General features: G+C 36.6%; 1 protein-coding gene across 1 annotated transcript in view; it reads left to right on the forward strand.

The window, feature by feature from the left end:
* Window positions 1-24016, forward strand: part of Sema3d (semaphorin 3D) — a 193627-nt gene that overhangs the window by 95083 nt on the left and 74528 nt on the right. Inside the window, exon 4 of the mRNA XM_048433583.3 lies at window positions 15371-15433. Within this exon, the coding sequence (XP_048289540.3) occupies window positions 15371-15433 (63 nt within the window). The remainder of the gene's footprint in view (window positions 1-15370; window positions 15434-24016) is intronic.

Below are 24016 nucleotides of genomic sequence, written 5' to 3' on the forward strand. Positions count from 1 at the left end.
TCAAAATTCCATTGAATTTTCATAAAACAGACAAATGGACCATTGAACAAGAACAAACAAAACTATCACAGGTAACCCATTCAGCGGACTTTCAACAGGTGTGAAGGAACTTCATTGAGAAAGGAAAATGAGCTGGGTGGTGGCAACACACACCTTTAATTCCAGCACTTGAGATGCAGAGGCAGATTGACCTCTGTGAAATCTTATTATTGAAAAACAATATGGTTGTTCTTCAAAAAATTAAGAGGTTAGGTGTGAGAAATTATCTGAAAAATAAAGTGAAGGAAGGGATTTTGAATATTACTAAAATAAAGGAGTGATATATGAGGTGAAAGAGAGGTTTAGATCTGATTTAAATATTACTTAATTTTTGCATCTGTAAAACATGAAATAATATTTTCCTGGTTCACAAAATTGTCATGTTTAGAGTGTCAGTTTCAAATAAATTTAAATTAAATCTTTAAAATTGCAAAAGAAATGGCTATTAAAATTTAAAATACAATTTACACTATACCCTACGAGATAAGCAATGCTGCAAATAGAAGTTCAGGTACTATCAACTAACATTTTCTATGAGTTTAGCAAATACTGTTATCTACAATGAAACCTAGAGATATCAAAGCTTAGAGGGATTGGAAATTTAAAATACAAAATGTATGAAGTAGTTTTAACCTGTGAGGCACCAGTGATTATTAGTTTATTCATCTTCAGAAAGAGTAGAATTCTTGTAAGAATCAGGTAAATCAGAGTCAGTATTGAACTCTGTTTACATGGACGTTGAACCACCTTATTATATTCATCTATAATGATCATCCTCTGATCCTTAGATGTATGATATATATTTTATGATTAAATATCAATGGTTTGCTTAAGTGAATGAGGTTTGTTCTTGAGACTTTAGTCTGCATAGAAATGCTTATCTGCATATGTATTATTGTTGCTTGATGAACACCTGAACATAAACAGATGTTTGCTTTGTATGTTCCTCTTCTTTTTTGACTTGCTTGGTTCGGCTTCTTTGAGATAGCTTTTTAACTATATAGTTCAGTCTGCTTATAAGTGCTTGAAAGCTTCCTCCAGCTTTCACCTCCAGAAGGCTGGCATTATAAGAGTCAGATGTCAAAACCAACACTAGACTTGTCTTTTGTGCTGTTCATTTTTTAGATCTAAAGCTTAGTACTATTGCACTTACAGTGTATGCATTTGGCCCTGAGTCTGATCCAAAGTAACACCAAAATAAAAGAGTAGATTAAATATATGGAAATGATCATGACATATCTAGCCTACGTTAGTATAAGAGAGGACATACTGTGTCTACTAAGAATTAATTGTTAGTTTGATGAATGTTTGTGGGAGTATGTGCAGGCATACAGGTTCATGTCTGTGTATGTGTGTGAAGATGTGTAAGATCTCTATCACTCTTCACCTTTATGAGACATGTCTCAGCACACATGAAACCCATCGATGTTCCTAGTGTAGTGTAAGCTTCCGCACTTTTCTGTGGACACCCGAACCTCGAAACAGGCGCGCGCTTTCCTGACTCGAGCCCACGAGAACGGACGCATGTCCTAGGGGTTTGAACAGACGACACACACACAAAGAGACCGGCTCATCTGCCAAAGAGCAAGTGGCAAATGGCAGCTTTATTAAGCATAAGTCGGGTATATATACTGTGGGGCAGAAAGACACCAGCCCCCCCATCAGGAACAAGGAAAGAGAAAAGTCAGGGGGCCGCACCCAAGGTCGGAGAGCAGCTGAACCGAGAAAAGAGGAAGCCAGGTGGGCGTGCTCAGGCTCAGAGAAGAGCTGACCCTGGAACCTTGCCTGCGGGCGAGAACCTTGCTTGCAGGTGGAATTACCATGACAGAAGAGTTCTCTCTAAGCTACACCCTTGGGCTGTAGGCAAAATTAACATAACAGGAGAGGGCAGTTCTATGCTACACCCTCAAGCTGATGCAGTGGAACCAGGAAGCAGAACAGCCCTGCATAGCGCCTCGGAAAAATGGGGAACCTGTGTACCTACAGTGTAGTAAGCTATCCACCCTCAAGGATCCTTCTGTGTCCACCTTGCTAATGCTGGAATTAGGAATGCACGCCTCCAAACCAGATCTGTTATGACTGCTAGGATCAGACTCCATGCACTTAACTATCTGAACCATCTCCCCAGCCCTGACTGCTACATCTTTTTTAAACAAAAACAAACAAGCAAAAATCCAAGTGTGTGTGTACACATACATTTAAATACATAAGTAACATAGGCTCACCATATATAATTTTTTAGATGGATAGCCCTTGGGTGGAAGACTTGCCTTGTATCATTTGTTTTTTTCGGTAATTCTATATGTTTTGATATCTCATAAGGAAGAATGGATTGTGTTTTAGCTTTTGTTTTTATTTTGAATGTTCAAACTTGCTAAGTGTCTTTGGGAGCAAACAGCTATAGATTCGTTAATGGAAGCTGTGTTTCTAGAAGAAAAGTGGGGAGAAAAATTATTTCCAGAAGTTTTTCTCAAATTTTCTTAATTCATTTACTTGGAAAGCAGTCTTTTAACAATTAGACTTATCCTGTAATCTATGTATTTATTATTTATAGTAACATGAAATAAAAGTAGATTATATGCTAGAATTTAAGGAGTAGCCTCCACTCTAATACTGTGGTTCCATTCTATCTATTCTTAAGGTTGTATTTTTTATTCAGGAATTTATTTTAAAAGCATTCATAACCTTGACACAGACAGATTATATCGGGTGATATCTCAGCCATCAGTAAATATCTTAGTAGAAGATAACACTTTCTATAATGAAGCTAAAATTGAATTTTGCAATTTTGCTTTTATGCAATCTGACTTTCAGTGCATTTTCCCAAATATGTCTTGGTTTAGTATAATAACAAAAAGCAATTCATGCTTTTAAGGGAATCTGTTCTTGTTCTCTTCTTTGCCTTCAGGGATTGGAAGAAAAGGTTCATTTATCTGAACTGAGTGTATTAGATCATTGCTTAAAATAAGTTGTGATAGCACAACTTCCTTTTGACTATTTTAAGCATAACTTTTTTGGCGACATTCCATGCTCAAAATGCGCAAATATTTAATAAAGTAAATGTTGTGAAATATCTAGTTCTCTTTTGATATTCTTGTAATAAATGATAATTTGAATATTTTATTTAATTAGCGGTTTTCCACATCGCTGAAATTCCTTTGTACTTCTCTAAAACATATAATTCATAAGAAAGTCATATATGACTTGGAAATAGTTTGTGTTTATGTAGGTTTCCACCATTTCATTTTGTATAAATCAACTCTAGTGCTAAAAGGTACTCCACGGTAGCTGGTGAGTGTTGAGAAGCAGTACTTCAACAGTGTTTAGACCTATGGGTTTGCATTGGCTCAGTGCCCTTCGGTAATGATCCGGACTGTTCTGTGAAAAGCAACCACACATGTTGGGACTCTGAGGGCTGAAGGTGTCCTTTGTTCTCTTTCGAGTTACAGCAATCTACAGCACATAATTGAGTTATGAGTGTCTGGTTGTTAATATTTTCCCAAGGGAAATTAAAAAAAAGAGTCTGTGAAAAGTACTCAATTGAAGAAAGCAAAATTTGTCTTACAATGTATATGCCAACATCATATACTAATAAGACTGTGCCTCCCGAAACGTAGCCATTCTCATTCACACTTATACATACATTTGTTTACTGCAGTAAAGCGGAAAACACAAGAAAGCTATATACCAAGTAATTAGGAAGTGAGTACGTAATGGTTGCCTTTGCACTGCCTACTCCCGATCAGGCTAGCTTTTGAGCCTAGTTTACTGAATCATACAGACATAAACTTAGGATTCTGGAACATTTTCACTACCTGGAAAATAAATGTTATAAATACTCTTTTGTTTTCTTTTAAATGTTTTGACATTTAGGACAAAAGACATGCCCTTACTCTTTTTGTGTTGTTTTGGTTTTTTTTAAGAGGAATTATGATTTCTGTATTGAATAAGATTCCATGCAAGTATAAAAGTGTTAAGGATGTGATGTCTTATAATTTAATCAGGATTTTTCCCTAATTGGTTCTTTCTTGAGGGGACGCCTTAAGAACTCCTTCTGGGGCAGGTTTTTAAACAGGTAATACACTTTGAGTTTTGTCTTTCTTCAACTCTAGATCAAAATCAATATTTAGAACCACCTAGAAATGTCCCCACTGCAAGGAAAGAATGTAGAATTGTACCCGTCACTTAACTCTTGTGTCTATGTGTGTTCGTTCGGTTATACCAACACTGAGAAGAAGATTAGTTTATGGAATATTAGTGAGTGTTTCAATTCAGCACCTGGGAGAGGGAAACCAGGAAGCATCAGCAGCCACGAGACAGTACAGTTCTAGACAGTACAGTTCTAACAAGAACCTCAGCTGGCAGACCTGACTGAGTGTTGCAAACTTTACGTTACATCCCACTAAGAGGAGTGATATAAAGTATCAATCAACCAAGTGATTTCATGATTTTTTTTTCTCACATCACACCATGCACCATGGCCACAAGAATTAAAAAAATTTAAGAAAAAGCTGTGTCTCTCCAGCATTTATGCACCTCTATATATTGTTTATCACCTGGGAACTAGAGTCTGCCGCACAGACTTCTAAGGCGTCCAAATCATTTTCACCCTGTTTCCAATGCTTTTCATATCATTTAAGGTCCTCTTTGGCACTTCACTTGCTCTGTCTCCTCTCTCTCTTCTCCCTTTCCTCCATCCCAGCCTCTCTCTCACAGTCTTCCTCCCTTTCCTCCTTCCCAAATCCACTTCTATTTCCTCTAAGTAACCTTAATCCTTTGCAAAGTGAATAATCTAGTCACAAAGGTTTGCCTTTGCTGAACCTTCCTTACATATCACTCTGGCTTGAACCCTTTGGGATCCTGAAGGCATTCATTCGATTGCAGTCACTTGTTACAGATTGCTCCCCACAGCTTTGCCTCACTTTCAGGTTATGCTTTCAATTCACTATGGCAGTTCATGTGTTTATAGGAATGCCAGGTTCCCCGTCTTGTGTAACTATTAAAACATCCCCTACTCATTTACATACTCAATAAATGTAGGGCTATTTCACATTCTTCATTCTGCCTTAGGAATTGTTAATTTCTGTGTTTTTTTCTAAGGAATAATCAATTTATAAATTTCATTTAATTAAGAAGGTTTCAGCTAAGAATCAAAGAACTATAAACAGTTACACACCATGAAGGCACCTTGCCTTGCTTTTCCAAATATAGCACAGTTTTGGATTTTCAGTTCCAACTCTATTGACCCAGTTGTGTTCGGGTCCATGGCAGTTCGGGCTCTTATACCCAAGTGCCTGGTGGCAGCAGCTGATCACGTTAGGCTACACGGAAGACAAAAGGATGAGGAAAAGAGCCTTGAGCTCTCTGCCACTCAACTGTTTTCCCCACCTTGTTTGTGAGCCAAGGTCTTATGCAAGTCAGTCTGATCTTAAACTCACTTAGTAGTCTTAATCAAGTTCTACAGTCCCCAGTAATGGCATGGACTGATAACTAAGAATTTGGGCACTTTGCAAAGCTGAAGTATAGTACAAATTTAAAAAAAATCCTCTTTACACGTATATTTATCTTAGTAAAATATTACTTCATAATACTAGAGTCGAGAATTAATGGCTATTGAAAAGGTGCTGCCACCATTACTGAATTCTTTCTAGTCGTTTCTGTCTGTCAGATATTCTTGATGTCAACATTATCTCAAGTTGGTGTAAGATGATACTTGGCATTTTTATTTTATTTTATTTTATTTTTCAATTCTTTTTTATTAATTTATAAAAATTTCCACTTCCTCCCCTCCTCCCATTACCGTCCCACTCTCCCCACTCCCTCTCCTCCTCCCTCTCCAGTCCAAAGAGCAGTCAGGGTTTCCTGCCCTGTGGGAAGTTCAAGTTCCTCCCCCCTCCCTCCAGGTCTAGGAAGGTGAGCATCCAAACAGACTAGGATCCCAAAAAGCTAGTACATGCAGATGAAACAGGTCCCAGTGCCATTATCAATGGCTTCTCAGACAGCCCCCATGTCAGCCACATTCAGAGAGTACGGTTTGATCACATGCTCGTTCAGTTCCAGTCTAGCTGGCCTTGGTGAGCTCTCATTAAATCAGTCCCCTTGTAACAGTGGGTGAATGCACCCCTCGCTGTCCTGACTTCCTTGTTCATTTTCTCCCTCCTTCTGCTCCTCATTTGGACCTTCGGGGCTCAGTCCAGTGCTCCAATGTGGGTCTCTGTCTCAATCTCCATCCATCGACTGATAAAGGTTCCCTCTGATCCTGACTTCCTTGCTCACGTTCTCCCTCCTTCTGCTTCTCATTTGGACCTAGGGAGTTAAGTCCAGTGTTCCAATATGGGTCTCTGTCTCTATCTCCATTCATCGCCAGATGAAGGTTCTATGTTGATATGCATAATATTCATCAGTATGCTTATGGGCCAATGCCAGTTCAGGCACCCTCTCCTTTGCTGCCCAGGAAACAATCTGGGGACTTCTCCTTGGATCTGGGAACCCTTCTAGAATCAAGTTACTTGCAAACCCTAAAGCCATGAAAGAGAACGTGAGCAAAGAAGGCAAGACCAGAGGGAACCTTCATTGTAAATCTCAACAACTGCCAGGAAGAGAAGAAGAAGGTAGAAAGGCAGAATATTCAGGAGTAGAGGTTGGAAGTGGACTGAGGAGACTACTACATAAGATGAGGGTTAAGACCCAGAATACTGGGGTAAGCATGCTTCCACTATTGGAAAGATATGTAGAAAGGAAAGGTGGCATTAGAAAGGGAGATCTGTGAGCTGCCTGCAACCTTCTACTTTTGATCATGGCTTCTATCTATTTCTTGAGAAGCCTTTTCCCACAGCTCTGGTTGATGCCTTAGGCAGCCGTCATACTGCATATACTCTTAATGTGTAGGTAAATAAGAATGTCCACTGTCTTCCCTGTCATTTGCGTTCTCTCACTTTGGACATCAGCTCACAGGAAAGCTGGAGAGCAAGAGCTGTTTGAGGATCCCCAAGACTCTTCTCCTAACAAGTTCTCAGAGGGACCTTGCAGCACTGAGTGAGCTTGCTCCGATGAAAACATGTTCCTCAAGGGGAAACAGTAATTTCAGATCTCCAGTTCCCAAGTCTGTTATTGTTTGGACATGGATGGAATGATCTCAATGAATCTTGCCTATCAAATTTGAAGATTTTTGCATCTTTGATTTATATCTCACTTAAGATTTTGCCTCAGTTAAACTTTCCCTTTGATCATCATATTAGACTATCCAACTCATAAAATAAGATCTCAAAAGAATGCTGTTTTAATTCCAAAAATGTCATGGAAGAGTTATTGTACATCATTCATGAAGTATTCTCATCGGAATCACATGGGTAAGAAAATACTAATAGCCATTTTAGTAACCTCTGAAATATTAATAGAATCTATCAAATACAGTTTTCTTTTTTGTATCTTGTTACCTATGATTTTTCAGTAGTATTTTTGCTGGATTCCAGAAAAAGTGTAATTGGGAATTTTGTCTACAGAGAATACAAAAAAACATATTGACCCATTTTTAAAACAATCTTCAGAATTAGATTAGTTGCCTTATTTGGAAATAATGCTTACTCATCTTTATCCTTTTATCCAATAGATTTAAAACTGCTTTCTCTTGAAACTGAGGTTTTAAAATCAAATATATAAAAAAAATGTTCAGTGAATTAATGCAGCAGTAATTCAAAGTGAATTGACTCCTGAACTTTTAGCTAATATGAAGTGTAGAAATAAAAGAAAAATGAATATCTTCAGTTGGCAAGTTGTGCACGCTTATTATTCTGTTTCTAGGAAGAATAAGTCAGCAGGATTCTGGGTGCACCAGGTCAGACTCAACTAAATAGTGAGACACAGTTTGCACACAGACATGTACACACACACACGCACACGCACACGCACATGCACACACATGCACACACATGCATGCAGAGAGAGAGAGAGGAAAAAAGAGAGAGAACAATTTAAAGAAAAAAAAGTGAAGCTTGTTTATTGTATCCCAACATAAACCCAATACTTAAAAAATTCTACTTACAGAATTATAAGCAAAATCAGTATAGAACTTAATTTTTTTGTGTAAAGTATCTGAAACTTATTGTTTTAATGTAAGCATAGTTTTTTCTATTTGGAAGAAATGGTTCAATGTGACAAAATGATAAATGTGCTCTGGTTTACAAACAAGGGCGCTTTCCTGGGGTTTGTAAGTGTGATGTCAGTGAATCATAACAACACGAATGTTTAATCTTTCCTCACAGAACTTCTTGTTTCTGTTAAACAATCCAAGACAATTTAGTTTTCTAAAGTAAACTATGAAATCTGATAGTTATTTCAGATCTTTATCTTTGTGGTTATTGAACAACAACAGCAAACAAATAAAACCAAAATCTTCCAGAATGGATTACTGAATTAAAATTAAAGATAAATTACTTAAGTTAAACTTTTAAACTCTTAAAAAATCGAAAGTTTTAATTAGACTAGAAAGTGATTCTGTGATTCTAAACTTATCAATAAATAAGATGTTTCTCCTGTATCCCAAAGATGGTCTAACTTTTTTCTTGTCCTAACTATCAAAACTGAGTAATTACAAAAGTACTCAATATAGTTGAAGTTAATTAAACCATGCCCTTATTGTTTAGCACTTATGAAATGACTGAGTTTGTAATTATAAATCTAGTAATTTTTCTGGAGTGTTTAAACACACATCCTTCTTTGCTAACATGAAAAAGGCCTTTTGTTACTTTCCTTTCCTCAGGGAAGTTTACATCAAAGTTCTATAGGAAAAGATCCTGCCCTGCTTTTTTTGTGCTCAGTATAATAAAAAAAAATCCTTTATAAATAATAATGGCCTCTGACTGGGATTCCATTCACCCCTCTGGGGCCGCACAAAGTCACGACCACAATGGTTCACTCTGTGTGCCTGTTATTTACAGAGCTGAGAATTGAAGTAAATAACCTCTTCACCTAACGTGGCTACTGATGAAAGAAAGACTCCACTTTTCCTTTTTAACACCCGAAATTAAGAGAATATAAAATTCTTGGATCCACGCAGATATCATAATAAATGAAGTTTTTATATGAGACATCCTACTCAGTCTCCTGCTGTGTAATCTTCTCCTATTGCCTACTGACTGCAAGCTGTCCTGTAATCAGAGCCGTGAAACAATCGCCTCGTTCATGGCTGTGCTGGCCCCTGAGCTCAGCGCTGATATGCAGGTCCCATCTGGTCACTGTAATGGACTGTCAGACTGGGGGCAGACAACCCAGTCTCCTGCCAGAACTCTGGCCAGAATGCCTGTGTTTCCCATTCCAAGGAAATTACCAAAAAAAAAAAAAAAAAAATCTCCAGTGCTCAGCACGTGTACATTGCAGGTCATGAACAGGGTAGAAAGGAGCAGTGCTCATTGTTAGTCCCCAAATGCCATTGGGTCATAGACTGCTAAAAAGAAATGGAATAGAGCAGTATACCTTGAAGAAAAGAGGGCTTAGAATAATGCGACAAACAAGGACTGAATGCAGGTAATAGACTCAAGTTAGGAAAGCAGCCACGAACCCGGTTTTCTAGTCCTAACTATCATAGGCCACAACCTGCACAATTTGGGGATTGATCTGATTTGGGAGACGGGAATTAAAGAATCTACAGGCAAACCTACAGAAAAGCTGGCGTTGGGTGGACGGGATGCTCCGATGGAGATGAAGCAGCAGGCCCGGGTAGTCAGTCCATTCATTATATCCAGCTGGATGGGAGGCAGGCTAGCTAATTTTAGTAGTGATCTCTGTAGAGAAGCAGTCTCAGCCTGCAGCGCTGTGAGAGGAGGAACCTATGGTTGATATTTTCTGCATGCACTGCCAACTGAATTATTCCAACCAGAGGAAGGCACTGCTATTCCATGGGTCTGAGGCCCTGGGGTCCCTGACACGCCAGTGCTCCTGTCAGCAATACTCAGCATGGAAGCTGGTGGTTTAGTGCATAAGTGCTTAAAATATATTCACTACGGAATCTGTGAGAACTAATGTGAAGTGCCACAAATTTTATTCCAAAGGTCATTCGCACTGCACAGTAGTTCAGTGAGTTGTAAAAAAAATTGGAAACAGTTAATTTGGGTGTTAATAATTCTTAAATATTTTAAAATAAAGTTTATAAAAATTGTAGAAGTTACAAAGAAGAAATGGAATATGCAAACAAGATTTCAAACAATTTTTTAGGACTACCTGGTCAAGAATAATTGGACCATAAATAGAATATTATCAAACCATATTGTGTTTCTTCAAATTTATTGTAATTTGTTTGTTAATGTTTTTCTCTCTCTTTCTCGCAACATATTCTTTTGATGATCTACTCATATATTCTTCTCTTCTGGATGCTGCAAGTATTGAGGAGAATAAATGGGTCAGGTTGTTTGTTTTCACGGTGCATCTGATTAGAAGAGAAAAGAGTTGATGAAGAAGAAACAGAAGGAAACAAGTATTTTTAAACTGTTGTATTATTTTAAATTGTGTCACAAGTCATGCCTTGCTGAGCTGCTATACATCCGAAGCCACCTTTTGGGGGTGACTTCTACCACGATCCTAGCCACAGGTTCACATGTTCCAGAGTAGGGCCGTAAGGATTAGAAATGTTAGGTAGAAGGAACAGAGATAAGAAATAAACATACAGACATAGGATAGTATTGGGCTGCTCAGTCCCTCTTGCATCCTGAGTTGCATCCTTGCATTCTGAGTCTGCCCATGTTTAATTTTCCACACACTATTATACCCCAATACAAAAGGGGGAGGAAGTCAAAGATGCTTTAACATAATACAAGGAACAACCAGAATAGTTACTTGTCTCAGTACTTTGAGACATCAAGCCAATTTTGTCAATTAATTCTTGAAAAAAAAAAAGAGCATTCTGTTGGTTAGACAGTGAAGCCACCCTACACCAAGTATCCCGAAGGCAGTCACTCCCTAGATCAAACATTCTATTTCAAAAGAAGGAGCAGAAATATGCTTGAATTCTCTGCCCTTTGGTCAGGGTGGAGAAGATCTACCTCTATGGGCCATATTAATTTTTAAAACACCAAGTCACCACATTATGTCAGGGTATGGAGTCACGGTTGTTGTCAACTACTTTGAGTATTCTCAAACCCTCTGACCTTCAGACAAGGTGAAATGCGCTCACAATTTTGGGTCTCCACAAAATTGTGGTGGTATTCCTGGAAAGTTATTTATACTGGTCATAGATGAAGATTTCTTGGGAAGATGTTAGGAGATTGACAGCTGTCTACACCAAGGTCATTCCTAGGAGGTTAGACATGCAGCAGCAGACAAGCTAAGCCTAGATTCATCTTGTGGTCTGAAATGGTTTCTGGGAAATCCTATACCTCTGCACTTATGTGGAGGTTAAAATGGAAGGAAAAAATTAATTGAGTTGTCAGACTTTCCATCTATAACAATCCATATCTATATCAGTTGTAATAACTCAACCTTTACCGTCAGCAGTGCTTACATTTTGCTTTTCAATATTTATTAATTTAAGTCTACTGCAGTTTTTCCTTAGGATCCAGAGCGTTCATTGTTCTATTTACTGCTCAAATCCTTTACCACTTCTCATTAGCTCAACATTTTCCCATCTTTGTTACAATCAATCACACATTTGCGTCCTGCCCTTTGATAGAAATGTGTGATGTCTCTGGGGTTTTGAATTTTTGTCTTTAATTAGGTTTTATGAACACATTGCAACTTCCTCTTTGGTGTCCTATTTAGTCTTTTGGTATCTCTGAATTAGGGCAAAGGACATTGGACCAAACTTGTGCTTGCTAACTTAAGTCAATTAAAGTGTCTCTTAAAGATGAAACAAAGAGCAGATATAATTAGGATTTCCTTTGGATGTTGTTATAAGTACTTATCATTATTTGACTGTGTCTGTAATTTCCCTAACATTAACTACTTCAAAATAAACTGTGTGACATTTTCACCTTATAAAATGACAACTCTAAATGAATTATATGAGTTGTAAATAAAGGATACAAATGAATTTCATAATTCATGAATGAAGCAATAATTGTAATATTTTATTTGTAAGTTCCTTGACAACTTTTTTCAAAATTAAAAAGAATGCTCAAGAAATTTAAAACTAAAGCTATTGTTAAGAAATCATAGTTATACAACTAAAGCATGGGTCATATTTTCAAGATTATATGTAAAGTTATTAGGATATGTCCTTTAAAATATACTTAAACATAGTTTTGTGAGATTAAGTGGACATAAGGAGGTATAGAAGACAATTTTTGCTCAATAAGAATAATTTTTCTTCATGTTAGTAATCTATATTATATAAATATAAAATAGAAACTAAAAAATATTTTACACATCAGTATTTGAGTTCTTCTAAATAGAATAAAATACATTAAAATGATTAATTATGAATTATTTTAAAGGTTAGATAGACAGAGTGACTTCAGATGTTTAAGTCAGTATATTTTAGAATATGGGTATTGCTTTATAGTTGTTTTAAAATTTTATCTTTCTTAAGTCAAGGCTCTGCAAATTTCTTTGCTTCTGTGTGCCAGTTTCTATTATCAAATAGATGTATAAGAATTACCACTGGAGTTAAAGTCAATAGTGCAGGCTAGAACATTTTTTTGCCCTATATGAAGAAGTTTCAGAAATCATTGCATATCAATGTGAATATAGTTAGTAAAAGTGGTAAGTGGGAAAGGCGGTAATAAAAAAATAAATAAAACCATTGACAATAGCAATGGGTCTTGTTTCGTCTGCATGGACTGGCTTTCTGGCATCCTGGCCTGTTTGGATGCTCACCTTCCTGTACCTGGAGGGTGGGGGGAGGAACTTGGATTTCCCACAGGGCAGGAAACCCTGACTGCTCTTGGGAATGGTGAGGGAGTAGGAGAGGGAGTAGGGGGAGTGGGGGGAGCGGGAGGAAGTGGAAATTCTTTAAATAAATAAATAAGGAAAATAAATAAATAAATAAAAATAATTCATAAACACAAAGGTGAAACAAAGAGTATAAATTCAAGTGTGAGATATTTTTCTACTAATTGATAACACAAAAAAAATTAAATGAGTTTACAAAATTTCCTGACAGCTCCCGTGTATCTTTTAACTGTTTACTCAGGTATATTGGACATTGTGGTTCGGGGGGGGGAGGGGTTGGAGTCTATTGTCTATTTGTTCTTACATGGTATATTTTATGTTTCTATTCATTAAAAAGCAATACTTCTTTTCAATTATGCATTAAATACCCAAAAATGAATACCATTCTCATCGCAAGCTAGAAACTAACATATCTCTTCTAGTTATTATCTTGAATGAAGGTCTCTCACTCCCTACCTATGTATCTATGTATCTATCTATCTATGTATCTATCTCTCTATCTATGTATCTATATATGTATCTATGTATCTATCTATCCATCTATCTGTCTGTCTGTCTGTCTGTCAGTCAGTCTTTCTGTCTATCTATCATTATCTATCATCTGTCCACCCCAGATCTATCACCTCTCTCTCCTCTCTCCTCCATCCTTCCTTTCTTTCCCTCCATTACCTCTCATTCTCTCTCCGTTATTTCTTCCTCCCTCACTCACTCACAGCACCCTTCCTTCTTACCTTCTTTTCTCCATTCTGTCCCTCCTACCTCCCATTTTTCTTTCTCTCTGTCTCTGTTTCTCTCTCTCATGCCCCTTTTTTTAAGTGATGTTTAGAAACAGAGACTTATGTAGTTCAGACTGGCATCAAACTTACTACCGTCTTACATAGACTTCTTTGTTGCTGAGATTATAGCACATAGCAACATGCTCGGCTAAGATAAATATTTTATTTACCAATTCTATTTCATTTTACTTGTTTTTATTTTATCATAAAAAGAAATTGGTTGTGTAATTTGGTACTATTTTAACATAATAATGAGTTAGTTACTAAGTTTCTTATGTATTTATTTTCATGCCTTTCATTCACTGATATTTGATCGCTGGCTATTGCCTAAAATTATATGAGAGGAAAATGACATAACTTTAAACAATTCTGAGTAAATGACATTTCTGAATTTTATTGTGGCTTACACTTCCAGTGGGTTCATCACCTAAGTGCACTGTTGGTCACCCTTTCTTTTGCATATACCACTGATTTGTAGATTACAGAAATGTTCTCTAAAACAGCAGCCTTTCTTTGTCTTGAAATTTCTTTACTTCAATGTATTTGTCCATTAAGAATGGGTTTTGGGTGCCATTTTCTGTCTTCCTTGGCTCAGAGATGCTATGCTCCAGATAGCATTATGAAGATCATATCATAAAACACTGGTGATGTCTAAATGCTTTACATTCTTCTGGTTTAACCAGGCCCTTCACCACAATGCCATAGAGTATGCCTTTCAGTCATTAAAATGTTTTTCTGCAAATATCAGTGTGAAGCACAATAAAAGAGTTTGGATACGAGTGAAACGTGTGTCATCTCCCCCTCGAGTGTGTAATCTCTGTTTCTTCTTGCCCACAGCTAACAGGGATTATCTGCTATAAGTTATAATGGACTACCATAACTATCTGAATTTTGCATCCTTACATGATTTCAAAGCTGTTTAAAAAGAAAAGAAACAGATAAGCAGTAAACGTGTGAAATATTTTCTGAAATATAATTTAGTGCTGCCCACCAAAGGTGAGGATGCTCTTCACCTTGGTCCTTTGCCAAAACCATGTTTGCTGCATAGGGATTAAGATTCTCAGATTTAGTGACAACACATTTGGGTCAGATTATCATGATTTAGTTTTGTGTCTTATATGTTTTATTTAATTGTTATGTGATTAAGTTTTCTGATATGAAAATGAAGAAGGGAAGTATATCTATTATTAGGGATATTGTGATATTTAAATAAGACATAATTCTAAAATATTTAGCTTCTTTCCAGATATGTCTGTACTCCATTCATGCTAAGTGTGGTGAGCAAATTGACCCTAATATTTGGGTTGGAGTAGAAACCTGTGTGAATGACAGAGAACTGTTTCTACCATCTCACCACACATTTCTACAGTGCATCACCACTCTGAAAAACCCAGAAAAGCATGATGAAGTTAACAAATATAAACTCAAAGCTGTATTGACATCACAACAAGAGCATACATGCCTTTGATAATAAGTTATTTGCTACTACATCATTAAGACCAGGAAAATTGCAGTTTTTATTTAAGATGATTTTCAGACGGGTTTTGGAAAATATTTATGTCTGGACTCCAAGGTACGGTTGATGTTTATTCTTCAGTATTACTTAGCCTCTTTTCAAATCAGAATTAGATGTTTTTAATATGCCTATTTTAATCTACCTTTAAATGTTCTTTCAGATTTATTGGCCTGCTGCTAAAGAACGGGTGGAATTATGTAAATTAGCTGGAAAAGATCCAAATGTAAGTATGAAACTTTAAAATGACCTCCTCAAATTGGATACTAACAGTGCAATAAATTTGTATATTCTCTTTTAATGAATAATAATATTGTCTGCTACTTCTATTACTAAACTGACATTCTCTGTACAGATTATTATAGTGAATAGGGAACTTCAACATTTGAAAGTAGGGGAAGGAAAATCAAGAGTTCAAGGCTAACCTCTGCAATGTAGTGAGTTTAAGAGTTATCTGTACTATAGAAAACCCTGTTGAAAAATTCAGAAACAATAAAATGAAAGATTAATCTGACATAAAATATTTCTACCTTACAAAAAGCAACACTAATATTTACAGTAGTCTAAAGATAGAAGAACAATATATTCTAACCTAATAGCTCTAAATATTGTTATTTTCTTCAGAAAACTAGATTAGAAGTAATTCAGAATATTCAAATATACCACTAGGAAAATAGTATTTCTATGAATTTATACTTTAAATTTGTATATATATATATATATTAATGTCAACAAAACATTACTTAACATCATAAATGTCAACTAACATCCCTTTCCTTTGAGCTGAGGTTGAATTTATCTCACACATACAACTTATTTTAAGTGGTCACATAGAAATGGCAAGGCTTGGATGAGAAGGAAAAAGGTAAATTATTCTGGCATAAGAATTATAGGAAACTTACTCTAAAATTTAGTGTTTTCACAAAATTAGTCACAAAGTATAAATATGGTTTTAATAGAAAGTTCTAGAAAAGTTTTGTGGCACATTTCTATTATACCATCTCTTGGTTGTCTGAGGCAGAAGGGTTACCACAAGTTCAAGGCCAACCTGAGGTACAGAATATGATCCTTCTTTGAAAATGAAAGAAGCTTCTATTTAAACTACCATTTAGACCATTGTAGGTTCTCAGTCAGACAGTTAGTGTTGACTGAGTTCTGCCTGGATTACTTAGGAAGTATGTGGCTTCTACTTCAGGCTTCTTCATTGCTTGATCAGTTTTATCTGCAGTAGTGAATAAATCCCAGTCTGCTTCCATTGCTTGCTTCCTGATCCATATACTCTGATTAGGCTAGGTGTTCTGTGTTGGGCCCTGACTTCTTGCACTATTTTGATGAGGGAAACATCCTGTTTGAACAAAATCTATATATCCTGAATGTCACTGAAGATGAGCAGAGGTCTCAATCTTGACCCAAAATTGGACTATCATGTGGCTTCTTTTGCAACATTTAAAACAATAATGATAATGAATGTTAAACTGTACATTTTAATATTTAATAATGACAAATAGTGCTCATTGTGTGAAAGCATAGTTAGATTAAAAAGTAAAAATGTGTAAACTGAGACTCTCTGCTTTGAGTTCCTGGCTGCACAGACTTGAGTAACCACACAGAAACTATATTAATTACAACACTATTTGGCCTATTAGCTCAGGCTTCTTACTAACCAACTCTTATATCTTCAATTAACCCATTTCTATTATTTTATATTTTACCATGAGATTCATGGTTTGTTTCCTCTTGCATCTTGGGCAGTCTTCTTTCCTCTTCTATCTTTGAATTTCCTGTGTTGATATTTTCTGCCCTGCCATAGACGGAAACAACTTCTTTATTTGCCAATGGTAATAAAACATATTCACAGCATAAAGAGGGGAATCCTACATCTCCCCTTTTCTGTCTAAATAAAAAGAAAAGTTTTAACTTTAACATAGTAAAATTACATATAAAAAGCAGTTATGAAACAAGAATATAGTTATAAGATTTAGTCCATTTACATTTGGCAAATAAAAGAAAATACTCTATTACATACCCTATATTTGTGAGTCTAAAATTTTGTATATAATTTATCTTTTGCCATAACTAAGAAAAACTGTAACTGCCACTATGTCTTCAATTCAATCAACGACGCCAGAAAGATAAAATATGACCTAAGTTAACGTGAAGTGCATTATAAACAACTTTCTTTTTTTTAAAATTTATAAAAGTTTATTAATTTATAAAAGTTTCCATTTCTGCCCCTCCTCCCACCACCCTCCCACTCCCCCCACTCCCTCTCCTCTGCCCTCTCCATCCCTAAGATCAGTCAGGGTTTCCTGCCCTGTGGGAAGTTCAAGTTCCTCCCCCCTCCCTCCAGGTCCAGGAAGGTGAGCATCCAAACAAACTAGATCCCAAAAATCCAGTATATGCAGAGGAAACAAGTCCCAGTGTCATTGTCAATGGCTTTTCAGAGAGACCCCGTGCCAGCCACATTCAGAAAATCCGACCACATTCAGAGAATCTGGTTGAATCACGTGCTCGTTCAGTCCCAATCCAACTGGCCTTGGTGAATTCTCATCAGATCAGTCCCCTTGTATCAGTGGGTGAACGCACTCCTCACGGTCCTGCCTTTCTTGTTCATGTTCTCCTTCCTTCTGCTCCTCATTTAGACCTTGGGGGCTCAGTCCAGTGCTCCAATGTGGGTATCTGTCTCAATCTCCATTCATCAACGGGTGAAGGTTCCCTCTGGTCTTGCCTTCTTTGCTCACGTTCTCTTTCCTTCTGCTTCTCGTTTGGACCTAGGGAGTTAAGTCCAGTGTTCCAATGTGGGTCTCTGTCTCAATCTCCATTCATCGCCAGAGGAAGGTTCTATGGTGATATGCAAAATATTCATCAGTATGGTTATGGGCCAAGGCCGGTTCAGGCACCCTCTCCTCTGTCCAGAGAACAATTTGGGGATCTCTCCTTGGACCTGGGATCCCCTTTATAATCAAGTCTCTTGTAAACCCTAAAATGACTCCCTTAGTTGAGGTATATACTTCCCTGATCACATATGCATCCTTCCTCCCTCCCCCCATCCCAATCCCCCAAGCTTTCCCCATTCCTCCCCCTCTCCCTTCTCTCTAACCATCTCCCCTTACTTCTACCCCCCACCCGCTCCCATGCACCCGAGGTTGTCTGGCACTCTTGTCTACTTCCAATCTCCAGAAGGATAACTACATGATTTTCTTCAGGTTCACCTTCTTATTTAGCTTCTCTAGGATCACGAATAATAGGCTCAAAGACCTTTAACTATTGCTAGAATCCACTTATGAGTGAGTACATACCATATTCCTCTTTTTGGGTCTGGGTTACCTCACTCAGTAAAGCGTTTTCTATATAAACAACTTTCAAAGCTCTGGAATTGACAGAGGTGTCTCACTTCCTGGATAGTCACCCAAAGTTCTTCTCTAACTTTGGATCATCCATCTTCAGCCTTGACAACCATGGTATCCATCAAACTTTTCAGTGAAACAGAAAATCTGAAAGACTGTTTTGTCTATATTGGCAGTTTGTCAGTCACTTTATTCTGTGTCCTGCAGAATGTCTGGCAGACTCTTTCATGAAGCAGGTACCATGAAGGGCTGTCTCACTTTCTTTGGGCAAATTCAGCAATCACTTTTCTGTGATGCAGAACCTATTTTCCAAAGTAATATAGCCTTAGACTCAAATTTTGAAGTCAAGGCATTTTCAAAATATACATGTTTGATTAATTCAGCAGCAATTATAATAACTGTCTTTTGCTGTTACTCCATCCTTAGCAATTCAAGGAAAACATAAGAACATACAGCATTCAGATTCTCTGTATTTTCCATATTTATATGACTTTTTTGCTCTATTACTTTTTAATATTTATTTTATCTTATTTATTCCTTTAGCTCATTTAGTCTATGACTCTCTGTACTCTTTATATTACCTTTATTGTCTCTTTAAAGACTGTTTTTGAAAAAAAACTATTGATTTCTTTTTTATAACTGTCTTTGGTGGCTAAATGGCTTCTCTCTGACTCTGCCCTCTTTCCTCTGCTATCTCTTCTTGAATATTCTGCCTTGCTATATTCTGCCCTGCCATAGGCCAAAGCAACTTCTTTATTAACCATTAGTAATAAGATATATTCACAGGATACAGAGGGGAATCTCACATTAAGGATGATTAAAGTATAGCAATATAATACAAGATACAAAATGCCCTAAGAAACTTAAAAAGACTAAGAACCTAAATCAAGCTGGCTCCCTCAGTTATTCATTTACTTATGCAGTAAGGAGAGTTAGGTAGCCTAAATAGACAAGTAGAGTGGTGTTATCTATAATTACAATTACTTGGATACTGACAGTAGCAGTATTAGAAATTGTTTACCAGCCTGGGATATTTAGTGAGACCCTATCTTGAAATAAAAAGACAACTGGAAATCGAGTTTAGTGACAGAGCACTTGGCTAGTATGTGTGAGGATCTTGCTTTAATCTCATAGATTATTAAAAACAAAGTGAGCCAATAAAACAAAAATGCAAGTCTATTTCTGTCTAACATATAAGTAAGACTTAAGTCTGTCCTCCAAGACATTTCTTTCTAATAGAGGACAGAGGTCTCATCCACATGATCACTTTTTTTGGATTAAGTGCCAAAACCGCAATAATCCAAACAAAACAATGTAACTGTGTAGTAATACCTCATTTTACATCCTGTAAACATCACATGTGATCCTTTAAAGGCACCTTTAAGCTAACAGAAATATATCAGGAATTGTTAGATTCAAATGCAGTAGGGGATAGTTTTGTATTGGAAGTGTTAGAAAAGAAAGGAGTTATACTCTTCTGCATTTATTTTTCTTTCTTCTGTGACATGAAGGGCTTCTCCCTGTTCCATATCTCCACATTGAGATGATGCCCATGGATGAAGAAAGAAATCCATTTCTCATTAAACCTGTGGGCATAACATAATTTGATTACAACAGTTTTCAAAATTATTTGTCAAATAAGCCATAGTGGCAGGGCAGTCACCCTGTGAATAATTTTATGTTTTGTGAATCATCTATGTTTAGTACTTGATAAAGAGGTAAGGAAAGAAAGCGAAGTTAATGTCAGTTTTCCCATGAGTTAGAGGAGGGATAAACTATGAATGTCAGGAGGTGGAACTGAAGTGCCTTGTGAGAGCATTTTCCCATCAGTCTGTTTACTAAGTTACACAGTAGCTTCCTTGTTCAGTTAAGACAAGGGGGGATTAACTTCTCTGGGGGTTCTGTCCTTGAGCCCACAATTGTGAGCTAGTAATCACTTTTAACTTTTACACATGTCCACTGTTAACCGTGGATTAGAGATTTACAGAGCCTTTCCCTTTTTCACACAGGACTATAAAATTTGATGCTGCATCACAATCCTCCTTGTTTTTAGTGCATCCTTTTAAACATGTGTTCTCTTTTAGAGTTATTGATAATGACCGTCAGTTTTATACCAGTTACCTTATTTAAAGAACTACATCCCATGCCTATAGCTATAATTTTATTTTATCCTCATTTTCTGATGAGAAGACTAGACCCAGCAAAAGTAAATGGCTCATTCAATACTACACACTCGTTCAGTCGTGAAACCAGAAACTGAAGCCAGAAGTCTGGGCACATCCTTTATGCTCCTAACACTATCAAATCTACATAATAGATCAACAAACATTTTTTCCAAGTCATTTTTTTAATATTACTAAAACATTGATCTTCATTTTGAACACTGATTCTGATCCACAGAATACAGGCAAGTCTTTGGTTTCATTGACTTCTTGCCTCTACATAACCTCTTTTTCCCTCCTTTCTAGTAATTTTTACCCACTTCCACAGAATACGTTTGGGATTAACAAGTGTTTGGAAAGACTTTTCATTTACAAAAAGGTACTATATAACTACAAAGTAGTGAATTATTCACTCTAACAAAAGTTAACTAATTGGGATGGTGGGAGAAGGAAGGTGAGATGGGAACTGTTATACTCCCTGAAACAGTAATTCAGTTTAACCCAAGGAGGGGAACTATAGCATTGTTTTGAAGAAGGGTGCTAAAAGAAAGACATAAAGGAAATGATTTAGTTTTGTTTCTAAATCTTGAATTAAGCTGCTTGGTATAGGCAAAAGGAAGCAAAGATGAGGTTAACCTGGGCTATCTCTTTGTTTAGCTACAGAGGTGCCAGCCTTGACAATGAAATATTACAGGCAGAAAAAAAAAGCCTCCTGCTCTGAAATTCTACAATTATTTACTCATCTACTTTTTAAGAAAGCCTAAAACTAAATGTGTTTGTTGTAAAAGTTTAATAAGTTATGTGTGAGACCATGAAGGGTCACTTTAAATTATATGCTTCTCACCTGGAGTCACGAGCTGGGGCTTCAGGTGACATTGCAATCTGTTCATTATGGTAGCTTATTTCTAATTATCAGGATGTATCACTGCATACATAGTTTCTTCTAACAGGATTTTCTTACCTCTCAGAGTACCATAGCCTTTTCCATATCAAAAGTTTCCAAAGCAGCTCTGCAATCCTTGCCACATCATTTCATGAATGTCAGATTATTGAGTATTGGCCATTCCCACATATTTCCTGTTACAAATGATCCTGTATGTGAGAATTCTCACATCAATATTGAGAAGATCCTCACCTTTTACTAGTTAAGGACTTAAAACTTCTTGTGTTCATGTAGTGAAACTGACCTCCAAGAAACTGAAGATATATTCTAAGCAGCAGTCTTTGGTTAAAAGATGTTTTGCTATGATTACCAGTGATTAATAGAGCTACAAAACAAAGATATATATGTCTGTTAACGTTATTGACAAGTGTTTATAAGCTTAAATTTTTACATGGAGTTTTTAAGCTTATTTTTACACGAATTTCACTCATAAAAAATATTCACTTGTCTTAGGGCTTTATTGCTATGAAGAGACACCATGACCATGGCAACTCTTATAAAGGAAAACATTTAATTGGGGTAACTTGCAGTTTCAGAGGGTTACTGCATTATCATCATGGTGGGAAACGTGATGGAATGCAGGAAAACATGGTGCTGGGAAGTAATTGAGAGGATCACTTCTTGATCTCCAGGCAGCAGAAGGACACTGTGTATCCCTGGGTGTGACTTGAGCACATTGAGTTCTCTAAGCCTGCTTTCAGAGTGATAAACCCACACTTACTCCAACAGGGCCACACCTCCTAATAGTGACACTTCCCATGGGCCAAACGCTCAAACACATGAGGCTATGGGGGGCTGTGCTCCCCCAAATCACCACATCATCAGGTATCTTGAGGTCTAGATTTTAAATATTGACATAGGGATATCTGTAAGTTTCTGCTTTAAAATGTTTTCCTTTGTTTTTTATTAAAACAGATTCTTTTCTTAATAGAGACTTACATTGATATATTTTGTTTTTAAGCAAAAATGTCTATTTGAATTTTACTTTGTTTATTTGGTAGAAATTTACTTAAATATTTTTAATTATTTTAAGGCCTAAAAACTCTTTTGCATACAAGGAGGTTGCCTCTGAGAAATTTATCTGGGGAATATTTCTATTTAGTTACTTAGATAGAAAGCAAAGTTTTAAATTTTCATCACCAGGCTATAATGTGAATATTAATTTAACTTCACACTCATCTAACTCTTATGTATATGAATGTATATAAGGTGCAACATGTTAAAAGTTGCAGTATTACTTGAAATAATTAGGAAATTTCCATTGCACTGGTGAATTGGCCCAATAGGTAAAAGTGCTTTTTATCAAGTCCGAGTGAGGACCTAAATTCCATTCCCAAAACCCATATGATGAGAGAAGAGAACACAAGCAATGATCTGTCCTCTGACCCATGCACATGGACAGTGGCCATAGGAATGCAATTCATATTAGCACTCACACACGCATACATTATACTTGAATAGATAGAATAAATAAGTATAAAATGATATTAATATAATAATAATAATAATAAATAATTTGGTGATTATTTCTTGTTAATTCCCCATAACACACACTTTCTAATCGAGGAAGGTTGGTTTGAGTGAAAAGGAAATTAGATGAGAGGAATAAAAAGAGGAGGAGAAATCCAATAAACTATATCATTCAAATGCAACAACTGCTATTGTGAGCAGTGACTGACAAACTAGCCGGTTCAGGGAAAGTTTAAAATCTGCTTCTCAAAGTTATCTTTCTTCATGCCCCAGAGAATTATGCCACCATCAATAGCCTAGCAAGTCACTGAGTGAATTAAACCCAGTTAATTATTAATCCTGCCACTTAAACAAAGCTTTAAAACTTTGTGCATAAAAAGAAAGCAGCCCATAAATTCTGAGATTTAAAAACATGAAGACATGAATTAAAAGGCCATTCATTGTAAAGTATATTCCATAAAGGTTGTTTGCCTTAAATGTCTGCTCTGTGCAACATGCAAAATCATAGATCTTATCTTTTAATAATCTAATCACAGTCTTCCTTCCCTTTGGCAACCAATACTGTCCTTAGAGAATGGCCCTATTCCAACATCCCCCCCACACCCACACATAATCACCCCACTTCATGGATGACATTTTCTGACCTGTACCAGATAATCCCAGACTCAAACATGTTTTGTTGAATTAATGTCAACTTAGCCAAAGTGTTAATCCTAAAATGACTCCCAGAAAAAGCGATGATGGGGCACAGTCTAGCTATGTTTCTGGATTTGTGGTTGTTGTTCTGTAATTTAAAATACCACTTACACATCTTAAACTACATGTTGAACTGCTGGACCCTACTTGCCTTTTTAACAGTGTTACCCATATCATCCAGATTTTATAGT

This window comes from Myodes glareolus, chromosome 27, assembly GCF_982192425.1.
Source record: "Myodes glareolus chromosome 27, mMyoGla1.1, whole genome shotgun sequence".
Lineage (NCBI taxonomy): Eukaryota > Metazoa > Chordata > Mammalia > Rodentia > Cricetidae > Myodes > Myodes glareolus.